Here is a 14,140-nt window from a genome sequence, read left to right on the forward strand (position 1 = left end):
GCTTGAGTCTTTTTTTCCCCCATTTTCGATGTTTAAGGAAACAATAATAAAACAAGGACAGAAAAATGGAAGTTTAAAATTGCTTCATCACTCTAAAATCACCTAGACATTTAGTCTGATATGCCCATGCAAGTGTCTCCAAATTTGCAAATGATGCAATCAGCAACAGTCATAGATGTCTCAACTTGACACTGGCCACACCAGTAATGCCTGACTCATCAGGGTTGGGTCAAGTCCCTCCCCGCAAGGGTGATATGCCACAGGTGGGTGCCCTCGGGAGGAGCTGTCTGTTCCCCAATTTCTCCAATCACAGAGCCAGAGTGGGTGGTGAGTAACATGGGGAGAGACAACAGACCGTTCCATACAGTACGTCAGGATGCTGTGGTCTGGCCCTGGGCCAGTGCTGCCCGGGGGCCAAAGGGTTTGTGGCTGGTAAAATGTTGTCATAAACTTATTTTTCACCTTGTTGTTGCTCTTTTTTATACTTAAGTACATGTGAGTGTTTTTTGTGGCAGGTGTGCTATTACAGTAAGTTCACTCAATCCCAGGATTTCCAGTAACTGAGACGCTGGTGGAAAACACTGGAGGTTGTTATAAAAGCTGCTGTTTTGCACCGGCGTGTGAAAACACTAAAATGCCCAAAGCTATAACAGGATGCAGGGTCAGTGAGGCTGAAATGTGGTGAGAAGCAAACGGAACAAAGGACAAACACATGTAAATACACAAGCACACACACCTCCTCCACACACACACACACACACATTACCTATTCTACTTGGAACCACTGTCTTAGTAAATTTTCCCACCAGTGTTGCCACTGTGAGATCCTTGGTGAAAAAAGTAGCGCTTGCATACTGACTGCAATCCACACATTTATGTAAATATTAAGTTTTGTTGAGGGAAAAGCTCTTAAAATGGCAACTACTTCCATATGTATGACAAACACCTAAGGCAGAAAACATTAAGTGGAAAAACAACAATATGTAATAAATCACAGATATAAACGTGTCTGAATTTCAGAAAAATACAGCAATGATGTACCCTGCCTCTCACTCAATACTAGTTTGTCATAAAGACAAAAGAGGAACGCTATTATATCTGTACAGTAATATGACTACTGCCAATAGCTGGCTAGCTTAGCTTAGCACAATGAGTGGAAACAGAGTAAAACAGCCAGCCTGGCTCTGCCCAAAAGTAACAAAACACACTAAATTACCAACACCTTTCAGAGTTGGATGAGAACACAGATACCACTCTCATGTCTGCATGTAAAATATGAACCTAGAGCAAGGAAATGGTTAACTGAGCTTATCATAAAGACAATAAAGACAAAATAACTCTGGCTTGATGCTTAAATAAACTGAAACTCATATATATATACGTATAGCAGCCTTCTCGTGTAACTCTCACCAAGACAGCAACTAAGCAAATTTTCTAAACTGTCCAACTATTCTTTTTATGGTGTTTTTCCTACATACACAGGGCCGTTTTCTATTAGAAGGATTGTCCTCTTAGTGACAAACTTTTTGAGTTGTTTGGCTAAATCTCGCTCCTGGTCTCAAGATTTCCCACCTGTTGGAATCTAGTTCGACTTTAACTAGTAGTTTATTCCAGTTCCTCTATTTATCTTCTTTAGTTCTTTCTTTATTTAGGTGCTTGATGTTATACAACTGCTTAATAGGAAGGATTTTTGATAGGTGTAGAGGCTGAAAGGATATCATGTAAGAAGAAGCATTTATCTGTGTCCTCCATACACGGGCCACTAACCAACGCTCTGCCTTCCTGTTTCTAAAAATGCCCAAGAGACTGATTTGTTGTGTCATATTTTATCTTAACATTTAAGTGCCCGTAACATTTATTGAGATATCAATAAAATTGCGATAAATAATTAGCACAACCTCTGCTGATTACAAAAACATTGTCAGCATAACACTTGGCCGACATCCACATGAAGCCAGATAACTGACAGGTAAGATAAACAGATTTCCAAATTCTTAAATAAACCCACCCACGCCTCTTCATGCCCACAGAGACACTTGGCTATTGTTGTCTGCGGTGAGTGCACCAAACAAACAAGGCACTTATGTGCAAAAGTGCAACCTCAGTGCGTTTTCTCCCATGGAACCAAAAGGCCAAAGCAGGTGTTCAGTGACGTGAAGTGTTTGCTTTGAGGCTGGCTCTCATTTCCCTCTGCTCCGTCTCTATTAAAGTCATTCCTCAGCTGTTGGTGAGCAACAGCGGGAAGTAGACTTGGAGAAAAAAAAAACTGAAACGCTGTTTTTCCAAAGTTTGAACTGGAGTTTGTCTTTTCAGTTCCAAATACAACATCCAAAGTCATCTTACCATTTGCAAAATAAGATACACAGAGAGAGCTCAAGCTTTTGCTTGTGCAGTATTAATCAACATTCAATAAACCGACTAAATTATAAGCATGGATACTACATAGTTGTGCTAATCATTGAATCCATTTTAATTTAATTGAAGTGTTACTTCAGCTCATGTTGTGCCTCAGACAAGAAGCTTTTCGAGCACATACACCACTGAGGGGTTTTGTTCTCATCTTTGTATAATTTTCCTTATCCATGAAGGTCGCTGTAGCTGAAGCTCCGGTAAATCAGGACAAAGTGAAGGGACTTAACAAAGAACAGGTTGAGCAAAGACAGCATACCTTACATGGACAAGGTGAGCTGATTTGCTAGCAAGAGATACGGTGTCACAGTAGGATGTGGGCGTTTATTTTTGTGTGTTCAGACCATATGTTGGAGCCACGTGCTTTTATTCACTTGGTGGTCAGAAACAGCCCATAAGAGTGGATATAATAAGCCACTTATCAACCTATTCACTGCCTGTACTGGGCAGCGCTTATGGAAACATCACAGCTTATGTTTCACGTTTTCTTTTTTACATTTACATACAAGGTAGCCAGGTGGTATAGAAAATAATTCTACCGCAGATGAAATATAAAACAAGGAAGAAAAGTTTAAATGTTCTTATTTAGATATTTAAATAACAAGTGAGTCGCTCATGAGAGGCTTTTTTCAACTTGAGAAGACATACCTGTATTTCACTTACAAGCAATGCTGTCCCACTACACAACACTGAGTTGAAAATGTCCTTGAAGGGTCTGGACTCCTTCGCCTGGTCACAAGACAAATCTGAGATGCGACAAGGGGTGATTAACAGGATGAGAAAGAGGAAAAATAGTTCTGCTTCTCAAAATATTAGCATTTTTAGGACTTTTCTCTCATCTTTCTCTCTCTTTCTTCTCTCATCTCAAGTGCAAATATTTATTCATTATCATTACAATATATATTTACTTACTATTGCTTATTTTCTACTGTTGTTTTCTTTATTTCTTTTTTCTATTACTGCTTGTCTTGCCCCTGTCTATGTTGCTGCTGTAAAAATGTAAATTTCCCCCTATGGGGGATCAACAAAATAAAAGTCTAAGTCTTTGCTTGTGAAATTAAATGCTTTATAGTTTAGTTTAGGCCTGTCAGAATTATCCCTATTAACCAATCCGAGAAGGAAAGATCATCAGAAATGCTCAAAGATCATTGGAATATGCAGTGTGTAATGTGGTGAATGAGATGTGAGTGGTCATTCCTTCATTTTGAGGGCAAACAGGTTGGGAACCACTGCACTAACATGTGGTCTAAAAGCTTCCAACAAAGATAGAAATCCAAAGCTTTGCACTTACCTGCAGAGTCACAACAGTTAGTAATCATTTAAAACTGATGCACGTCACTTTACGCAAATAACATGGCTACTGTGCCATTAGTAACTATGTCATTTAGTTAAGTGCCGAACACAAGTTTCCAGAGCCCACCGTGGCATTTCAAATGCCTTTGTCTTGTCTGACCAACAGTCCAAAACTCAAAGATTGCAAGAGAGAAACATTTCAGATATATTTTCATATATTAATGATTGCGGTCAAAATAGTTGCAGATGAATTTTTTTGTCAGTCGACTAATAAAGCAATTCAGTAATCATTACTATCTGTACTTAGAGCTGGAGCCCAAATTTGTCAGTCTGGGATTGAGATTCGCTCGAATAAAAGCATGAAATAAAGATGTGCTCACTGTGCTTGGACAGAATCAAACCTGCGGTACATCTTAGACGTGCTCTGTAATTTGGGGAACTGAGCAGGTGAGGAGTTTCTCCACTCAGTGAGCTTTGGCAGTAGGGGGCACTGTATGGCTTTGACAATGGGTTAAAAGCCTGAGAGGCTCTGCTCCTCCTCTTTGTGCACTGCATATAGCAGACATTAAACACACCATTTATAACAAAACACCACAGAGATCTGTGTTACACTTGTGTGTTTGTTCGGCAAGTCAGAAGCGGAGAGAGACAAGAGTGCGGAAGTGTATGTGAGTGTGTGTGTGTGTGTGTGTGTGTGTGTGTGTGTGTGTGTGTGTGTGTGTGTGTGTGTGCCTCCGCTGACTGTCAGTTAATTGCACCGCCACCCAAACACTGGCTGTTCAAGACAACTGGATTTCTAACTTCAAAGCCAAGCATATCACTTTGAAGGGCTGCGAATATATTCCAACTACCCTCCCCTATCCACAGTCTGACCTCCATCCAAAAAGCCCCAACCCCACACAAACACACACACACACACAAACACACACTCCTCAAAAACAGGCCATTTCCCGTTAGCTTATTAGGGTCTTAATTGACAACTCCTGCCCTTCAAAGCAAAAAGTCACTGGTTGAATTGCTAATGAGGAACAAAGTAAATACTTGCCCAAAAAAACCCCAGTAGGAGAAAGCATATGTTTTTGATAAGTGGAGAGGCGGGGGGGGGGGGCTTGTGAGTGACAACCAAAATGTGACAACTTGAACTGGAGTGTGCAGTCACAAGAATGCCTTGAAACTTTTTCTCCCACTAGCGCAGATTGTGGCTGTTAATTGCTGGCAGCAAGGTGACACTTATTATTCCCGGGATTCACATAAAAACACAACACAAGCTGTATGACAAAACTGTCGCACAAGCTCAGAGAACGCGCTTCTTCACGCTGACAGGAGGACGTTTAGTTGGCTGGAGCCCATGAAGACTTGACGTCGCACTGTATTTACTTTAAGTATCTTCTGAGATTGTGTCATTGCTCACAAAGGTTATGGTAAATGAGGGTGACAAATTGTTTTCAACAAACCCATTGTGCTGGAGTCGATGACTAAGAATTTGTGGGAATGGATCCTACTTGGCTCAACAAATCTCACCACGTATGAGGATGATGCAACACTGACATTTTAGAAAGCAGTAATTATAACAGATCATCAGCACACTTTGAGTCTCTGAAACCTGAGTCGGATTTAACATGGGATGGTCCCACCTGCGTCCTCTGCCAATCACCACATCACTGATTTGGTGTCTGTACAGTAATTTAAGGGGAAGATGGACAGATGTATCCCCCTTTTTAACCAGAATTCTCCCTATCGGTGTCTAAAAGCAGCTAAACCAAACACTCTCAAACTAGATATGTAGCCTATAACATTTTGGGCGGACAAGTATTGAAAAGGCTGCAGGATTATCTAAGTTTAGACCACTTCCTCTATTAGTGTAGACGGCCACTGTACAGTCCATTTCAAGCCATGATGGAAAAAACCATTCAGGCCACAAGCTTATGTGTCAAAAATAAACTCCCTGAAGGAAAATGGAGGTTGTGGTGGTTATTAATCATAAAAGGAAACATGTTTTAAGCAAAGACAATTGATTGTTTCCTAAGCTACACCTCCAAACGTACTGCCGTTATCCCTGTTGAACTTTTCCGTTCTTGTGTGTTTGTGTTTGTGAAGTTTAAGATAAGATATTGCTTCATTAGTCTCACAACAGGGGACATTTACAAGGATAACGGTGGTAGATTTACCACGAGATATTCTCAATCATTTTTTTAACAAATTCTCCCTGATTTCAGACAAATGTGCACAAAAGCAGGAGTGTTGTTTCGCGCCACAACCGCGAAATGACAATTGTCATTGGTAGATTTTGTCAGCTGTATCATGCCAGCTAATTCAGCTAACATTAGCTCCATGAGGTGGTTGAAATCGCTGTCTCCGGCTGACTTGCTTCCCGCTGACTCTGCAACTTGACGGCTACGTGTTGCGCTAAAAGGCTGAGGCTACGGCTGCACGTCACGGGCAAAACTAAGCAGCAGCACCTGCTGAAGATCCATGTAGACGACATGGAAATGAAGAAACGACATTATTCTTGTGTTGCGGTGTAAAGCCAGTTAGTCCTGGTATATATAAGCATGATATGGATAACTGTATGATCTCATTTATTTTATTCTAACCTTCATTCATCACCTCGTTCATTCATAGCTGTTTGCTTGTTTGCATTTTCAAATGTTGCTATTTTTAGCATTACAAAAAAGGCTTTTACGATGAGGATTAGCCTATAACCCCATTTACTACTGTAGTTATCTAATGACACGTGTAAGTAACACTCAGTTACTGCTGTAGGCTGTGTGATAGTTAGCTGGGCATGCTAATGATTGCAGCTTCCACCAGAGCAGCTGAACACACCATTTCACTCCTTACAGTCTTGCTCCAGTGTTTTTGGTTTGGCTAAAAAAAAAAAAAAGCACCTCTCTCTCCACACGCTTTGAACGCACAGTATTGCTCTTACTACAGCCACATGCACACTGCTTCAGCATGTGGAAAAATCCAAAACTTGACAGGCCTGCCCTGCCTCGTTACAGTTGATAAGATATGATTGGACAATCGCTGATCTCACTGTAGTTTCCAATATTTTGGGCTTGTGGCCCTTTCAAAGTAAACAATGTCTACTTGGAACCTCTTATCACAGGTTCTGGTATTAGTTACAAGCATAAATTAGAGTCAAAACGTCGGGAAAAGTAATAAAATTTTGTGAAAAAACAAACATATTTTTTCTTTTATATCATTTTGTGGCCCTTCATATTTATCTTGGGACCCATTGTTCGGGACCCACTGCTTTAAAAGGCAAATGAATAGACCTATAATTATTTTGAAATACTGTTCCCAATGCTATGAAAATAAGTTTTGAAGGTCATAAAAATAAATCAGTCTTAGAAAACCCCATCTACATATTAAAAAAATCCACATGGGTCGTGATCCAAACTCTTTTTTGCATTTTTGAAATGCATGTCCTATTATGGTCATGAAAATTTGCCCAATATGCTGCTTCCTGCTGCGCCTACCTGAGGAAGTACAGGAGCTTCCTGAATCCAAATTTAGCAAAAACATTTTTTACTCTGCTTCCTCATATAATATAAAGTTGATTTATTGTTACTTTAGGAAGCACACAGACCACTGATACAACTTGTTTCACTTGCTAATAGTGACTTAACAGGTTAGTAAGGTAAATTACGTAAAGGCAAATTTTACTCACCTCACCAAGTCAGTCATACAGGAGCCAACCACCATCACATCAAACGCCTCTTCAGTCATGATCTGATTAAAACACACGCATTTGTATCATTTCTGGACATGAAATATGTCATAAAGATTCTTCATTTAAATTACATGTTGATGATTTAGGAGATTCGTCCAGCCTTTCAAGTATTCATAAAGGAGAGGAAAATCTAAGGCATAGCAGAATCCTTGGGGGCATATGAGGCAAAATATGTAAACCAGTTTCCCAACAGCCTCCAAAGAAAAATCACTTGATATTATTTATCTCCCACATTAGCATGAGCTTCACTGAAACAAGGAAGAAGGTAAAAATAGAGCATTCATCGCTGGCTGAGTTGGACAGGTTCCAATCTTATAGGGGGTGGAGGGGGTATTTCAATGCTACACCACGTGAATGCACCGCGGCCCAGCAAAGTCTATAATTAATTCAATCCTCGGCTTGTATCAGAGCTAATGCTAGTGTGTTAATCTCTTCAAATCTCTGCCTAGGCAGTGGAAGACTTGGAAAGCCTGGCCGCTGGCTGCAGGATGGCTAAATTCTCTCTCCCACATCACAAAGTATATTGTCTTTCCCTCGGCAGGCATGAAAAGCTAGCCTAGAACCCTCCACGTCTCTCCACTGCAGGAGAATATTATGAGTTCTGCATTGTGTGACCACTTGAAACAGCAAGGAACCCTCTTAGAGTTCTCCCAGTCTCCTAGAGTTTGATGCTAATTTACCATACAGTAGCTGTTTGTAGAGAAAGCCTGGTCTAAAAGGTGTTTGAAAATTGCTCATAATTTGCAGCTTAACAAAGGGGTCCACTCAGCTGAAACGATTTAGCTGAAATGCAAATCAAAGTTTCACACAGTGGGTTTAACAATTCAGACTGAGCCCTAAGCAAAATCCAAAAGAAAATTTTTCTGGATCCATTAAAAAAAAAGAAAAGAAAAAAAGTAAGATTACATGCTTTGCCTGTGTCTGGTTGGGCAGGCAAGACTTAACTGGATGATGATTGCTGTTACAATAATAAGGCCATTTATGTTTTAAAAATAAATTTGACAAGTTTAGTTCATGACTATAATAATTAAGATACTTAACACACACACACACACTTTGTAAAGCGTTTGTTTTATTCACATTTCCCTCACCATTTAAGAATACCCAAATGACAACTCTAGCATAATGTTGATGTAATAAGCCCTCATGTCACTGATCAGTAACATGATGTATATTATATTTATATTATATTTAATTAATTAAACTATAGATTTTAAACATATTTTATTCTAGCTGTTTCCAGTGGATACTTTATTATTCTTACTAAATCTGAATCACCCCCATGAAGGTGGAATTTCCCAGTTGTGAATCAGCTCTATTGCACTCACCATGCCCCTCGCTGATATCATTTCCATGCCTTCACACTCATTTTTCATTCAAAATTTTCAAGTCAGATATGTTCCAGGTATCATTTCACATGACACCTTGAATGTTTTGCTGTCTGTGAAGCGTTTTATTGATAAGCTGTGATTAATGCAGGGAAACAAGCACCAACGGGGCCATCCACTCCACAAGCCGGTAATGTGGTTGGCCATATATTTTGGAAGTCATATAAAATTCAGTGTGATGTGAGTGCAGAAAGATTTCTTTTAATTAAATCAATACATCTTTCTGTATGAATACAAGGGAGGGACGTGTGTGCTTCCTCACTTAAGTGGGTGCATGAGCACTTACTACAGTATTATTGATTTCAAACATTAAATACTGAAATTGTTGCTGTTTTTATCAAAAACATTTAATATGAATAATGCTGAGTGTTCAGTTGTTTACCTGTAAGATATATTCTGTACTATGTTAATTGGTAGTGTTACTACTGCATAAAGTAAAGATGTAAAAGTATAAATTTAAGCAAGACACTATGTAGAATTGGTTTACTGTACAGAATGCTTTGCATATAAATCTTTACTGTGCAAATACATAATGTATCCATAATGTTAGCCGTCAGGTAAACGTCATAGTGTCACAAAATGAAAATATCAAGCTAACTTTAAACTACGAAGCCACTCGTTGTGTCCAAATCTGAAAACATGGGAGCATTGTGGAGGAAATATGACCCAGCTCAATCAGACGAACGCTTAATTAAAATCAAATGACGTAAGACCAACTGTCGTTGAAAACACAATAATTACCTTGCATTCAAAAATGATTTCTTTTAGAGTAGACAACCATGGATGTGGACAACTCAACACCCACCACAGCCAAGTGACGGTCAATGTTCACAGTGACAGCTGCCTAACGTTGTAGCTACTGCCGGACCCATTGTTGTCACTAAATCAGCGTATAAGCATTTAGTGTTACTTCAAACTGTTTAGGTATAATAAAGTCAGACAAAGCATGCTTTATAAGTAATATATCACGGACAAATTTGGCTCAAAGGGCAACAACATTCATTACGTCAACAGGCATTATTACGGACGGCTAAGTATGGGGCTATCAAAAGGACCCAAACAATATGAACCGGAAATTTTGTGAACATGAAGTAAACATTGTCATTAACGCTTAAATTGTCCGACTTCCAGCTCTTTCAGGTACTCTAACTCACGCCGTATGTTGCATTTTAATGTACAATAACGAACAGGTTACTTTTCGAGTACGTTAATCGTTCAAATAGTGGCAAGTTGACGCTCGATTCTGTGGTAAGCTAACAAATAGCTAAAGAAACAACTAAGTTTACGGGTATTTACTGCACATCCTGATACAAAATGTGGCGGATAGACTAATTCCCCCCGAATCACTGACTGTAAGAGTTAACGCCAACCTGAGTGTTTCCCATTGAAAGTGGTCAGTCTACATGACAGTTTAGACTGAGGCAGATCGGGCAAACAGTGTCATAGAAACATTTGCACTGTAAAACACCTTTTACGCGGATTTATCATCGTGCACCTTCCGCGAATACAGAGATGGCTACGCTTAGTTGTGTTAATCACGTTAAAATCTTTTTTCTCCGAATAAGTTGCGCAACAAAGCTAAACTCTCAGAATAGGAAGCGGAGTCTGACGTGCACTCAGACATTTCCACACCAGGAAATGACGGCTAAAAGTGCTTCCTGCGTGATGTAGCTCACGTCCACACGATTTTTCCTTGTACACAAATGCTTATTTATGCTTATTACGTTAAAGCATTTCCGTAAAGTGTTGCTGTGCCCCCACAGGCTTCCGGAGAGCTTGTAAAATGAACAACATGTCCCCCGAGGTTGCTCTGCACCGGATCTCACCTGAGCTGCGGCCCTTGCTGTGCAGCGTTGTGCGGAATGGACGTGTAGGACTGGACTCTACTAACTGTCTCCGGGTCACTGACCTCAAAACAGGGTGAGGGGTAGTTTTGGACCATGCATTCCTTGTGAGAAACTCAGTTTGTCTTGCACTGCTGGGATGCTGTGTTCAAATCACATGAGAAACCCTAGTGGATGTCTGTGACTACCATTTTACTGTTGCTCAAATATATAAATTGCTACATTTATTATTTCATAAAGTCTCATTTTAGCTCAAGCTTGCCGGTAAGAGTGCATGCAGCATCATTTTAAGATCAGTGGGATTTGATTTCACCTTAAACAGTCGTTCCAAAATGCTCCTAGTGAGTGATGCTTGTCATGTGCACACTTTCTATGCACTTTATATTCGGTTTTTATTAAAGCGAGTGATGTTTTCTTCAACAACATGTCAGATATTGTCATTTGACCCATCACACACACAGGATAAGTGGAGATATCTGTGATGACAGCTTTGTTGCCAACTACAGGCAATCAAGTCCATATTGCACGTCCTAAATGCTTATTTGAACCAAAATCAACATTTGATAAAGACGTTTAGTGATGAGTCTTGAATGAATTGCACAAATAGCTAATGTTAACCAGGTCATGTTATGTGCCATGTGTTGAGGGGAGCTTCCTACTTATTTTCATATGGACCAGGATTTCTCAAAATGTTCTCCGTATTTGTTACTGTACCCACGAAATGTCTCAACAGGATGTCTTTGTTTATTTCTGACTTATCATTAAAAAAAGAAGTGGCAGTCATTTAATCCTCACCTGGTTAACGCAAGTAAAGTGAACCTCGACACTGCATGGCTGCAAGGAGCGGTGCCAGTTTCAAGGCTTTATTTAGTCAGTTTGAGTTCTGTCGGCTTACCTAGAACACGTGATAAAATGTAAATGTCTGACAGACTGACAGTGACCCGTTTTTATGTCTTACTGGATAAAACAAAGTCACGTCAATCAAAGCTGATATCTCATGTCTCATGTCAATATCATCATACCGAGATGTGTTGGACGGATTTGGCAGGAAAAGATGGTGTCGTGCTTTGATGCTGTAACTAACACAACGTTAAGTTTGCGACATCACAGTCAGATATGGTGGATAATGATAATGTGGTTTAATCAATCCTAAAACTTGGCAATGACTGTAGCTGTTACGTGTTCTCTAAATATTTGATTATGTCTTACGTTGTTTTCATTAATGCCCATGTTCAGATGTACATCTCTGACCCCTGGTCCGTGCTGTGATCGCTTCAAACTTCACATCCCCTATGCTGGAGAAACCCTGAAATGTAAGTAAATGAGTCACTGTCCTATTTGCCATTTTCAAATTAATCAAACCACTTTAGTCTGTGATGTTGGTTGAATAAATAGCCACTAATATTTATGGAGGTCTTGTTGTTGTTATTGATGGCTTTTGAGAAAATAATAATGGGAGAGAAACTATTAGCAAACATTGCTTTGCCTTATTAAGTCACAAATTGCAGTAGTTGATATAGAGCCAGGGGTCCAGCTAAGTCGCTTCACAGTCCTAAAATCATTCTTCTCTGTTCGTCTGGACGTGTTAATGTAATCTTAGAATGATAAACAGCAGTTAGATATTAATGTAAGCAGGTGAAACAGTTAGAAATGTAGTCATGCTGACTAGTTTGGCTCATTTTAATTCAATTTCTTTTACTCATTTGTTTGTTCTTTGTATTCTAAAATATAGCCTAAGCGCTGGCAGAATTTCAATTTGCGTTTAACCCACTGCGCTCATTCATTGTCTAGAGCAACAGACTCGCACTTTGAAAAAAGAAACATAAGTGCTGAATTAATTTTATTTCTCAATCCAACCTCAATTAGTTTTGAGAGTTCCCACTTCTGTGTGACAGTGGGCTGGTTTGATGAAATGAGAGGTGGTTTCAGGTGAACACCAGCTGAAGTCACCAATACCAGTGGATATGTGAAATGAGCAAGTTCTTCAAAACACATATGCAGCACACTTTTTTTTAAAAAATGTTTTCCCCAAGTAACCAGGAGTATTCACAGTGGCTAAATGAAGACATGTGTATTATCACAAGAACCTCAGTGGACGAGAAAGAGGGTTGTTTATGGAAATTCCGTTTAAACGTTCTGTATCACTGCAACAAAAAGCATAATTAACCAAATGTGACCATAGGAATGTTTTGTAATTGCAGTTACTAAGCAAGCAGCAAGACCACGAGGACCCACAGGGGTTCCTTAAGCATAAAAACAAGATGCATATTTTTCTGATTATGGTGATGCTTAATCTGTCAAATGATACCAGTAAACATGCTGTCGTTTGTGCCACTGGATTTTTACTGGAATGGTCTCTCCTTTTCCCCACCATCAGAGGCTCTCCCTTATAAGGTGCCCAGTGGGCAACATCACTAAATGTTGCTAAGTGATTACAATCGTGGTTTAGAATGACTTCAACTTAGTTTTACAGAAATTCTGTTGACTTAAGAAAAGATACTACCAGTCACCATCACTCATGTGGACATTGGTTTGTCACCCATCAAGTCTGAAGTTTCAGGGCATTTGCAAAGGAAGTGTATTTGTCAGTTGATTGAAGTTGCCTGCACTCGGGGGTGCACACCCTTTCGAAACTTGAAATAAGCTACATGAAATAAATCCAAGTTATTTAGTAGAAATAATCTTTTAATGAATAAAAAATACTAAAATAATAATCTTTTCTAAAGCTTGTAAAAGATACATCATTATCTAGGTAAATGCAGCCATTATTTCACATGTTCTCATTTATCAAAATCGCCAGAAAGGGTCTGCATCTCTAATCCATTTGAGATATACAGCAGGAGACAAAAGGCAGGTGCGTCAGTGAAACATGTTTCTGCGGCTCATGAGTTACTCACAACTTTGAACACATGCCTACTCATTTCGAATGCTTTCCAAAAAAACGAAAAAAAGCGGACTATTAATATGCAGGTCTTAATGATAAATATGAATAAAAGTAGGTCTATAAGCTGCAGTTGATGGGGTTCCGAGGCTGCCGTTTGGGAATAATATGACATATATGTGTGAGTTTTGTTCGGCTGTTGACAAAGTTTGCAGCAAACTTGGCCCTGCTTGAGGGGAAAAAACCATATGTCTTGTCAGGGGAAGTAGGCTTTGCTTATTCTGCAAAATCTGCTAAAAATCTGTCCAGGCAGAAAAATGGTTGCGACCTATGTCAGGACATTGTGGCTGGACTTGAGGAATGTGTAGATGTACCGTAAGGTTTAAGAAAATGTAACACAGTTGTGGAGTTTTATGGCAGCATGTAAGAGTGGTTGTTACCGTCTGGGCAATAGCAGGATCAGATTTCAGACCTGTATGAAATGTTTTGCTGCAACACCTGAGTATTTTTTTGGCTATAGTTTGCCATAATTTATTGTCGAGTGATGTTCTTGGCCACGAGAACCCTTCATGATTAATTACGGATGGTT

The 14,140-nt window shown here is 39.5% G+C and overlaps 2 protein-coding genes across 3 annotated transcripts in view; one reads left to right on the forward strand and one right to left on the reverse strand.

Annotated features, from left to right (window-relative positions):
* The window catches only part of rbks (ribokinase), a 33,239-nt gene extending 22,532 nt beyond the window's left edge, over positions 1 to 10,707 (reverse strand). Inside the window, exons 1-2 of one of the 2 annotated variants that reach the window (XM_070841986.1) lie at positions 10,653 to 10,707; positions 7,376 to 7,437 (exon numbers count right to left, since the gene is read on the reverse strand). In XM_070841986.1, the coding sequence (XP_070698087.1) occupies positions 7,376 to 7,434 (59 nt within the window). In that variant the 5' untranslated portion in view covers positions 7,435 to 7,437; positions 10,653 to 10,707. Of the gene's footprint in view, positions 1 to 7,375; positions 7,438 to 9,567; positions 9,635 to 10,652 lie in introns of those variants that run through there. The other variant, XM_070841985.1, reaches the window with a different exon arrangement.
* The window catches only part of babam2 (BRISC and BRCA1 A complex member 2), a 71,469-nt gene continuing 67,212 nt past the window's right edge, over positions 9,884 to 14,140 (forward strand). The window contains exons 1-3 of the mRNA XM_070841984.1: positions 9,884 to 9,966; positions 10,590 to 10,746; positions 11,907 to 11,983. Of these exons, the coding sequence (XP_070698085.1) occupies positions 10,610 to 10,746; positions 11,907 to 11,983 (214 nt within the window). The 5' untranslated portion in view covers positions 9,884 to 9,966; positions 10,590 to 10,609. The remainder of the gene's footprint in view (positions 9,967 to 10,589; positions 10,747 to 11,906; positions 11,984 to 14,140) is intronic.

The sequence above is a fragment of the Pempheris klunzingeri genome, chromosome 13, assembly GCF_042242105.1.
Source record: "Pempheris klunzingeri isolate RE-2024b chromosome 13, fPemKlu1.hap1, whole genome shotgun sequence".
Lineage (NCBI taxonomy): Eukaryota > Metazoa > Chordata > Actinopteri > Acropomatiformes > Pempheridae > Pempheris > Pempheris klunzingeri.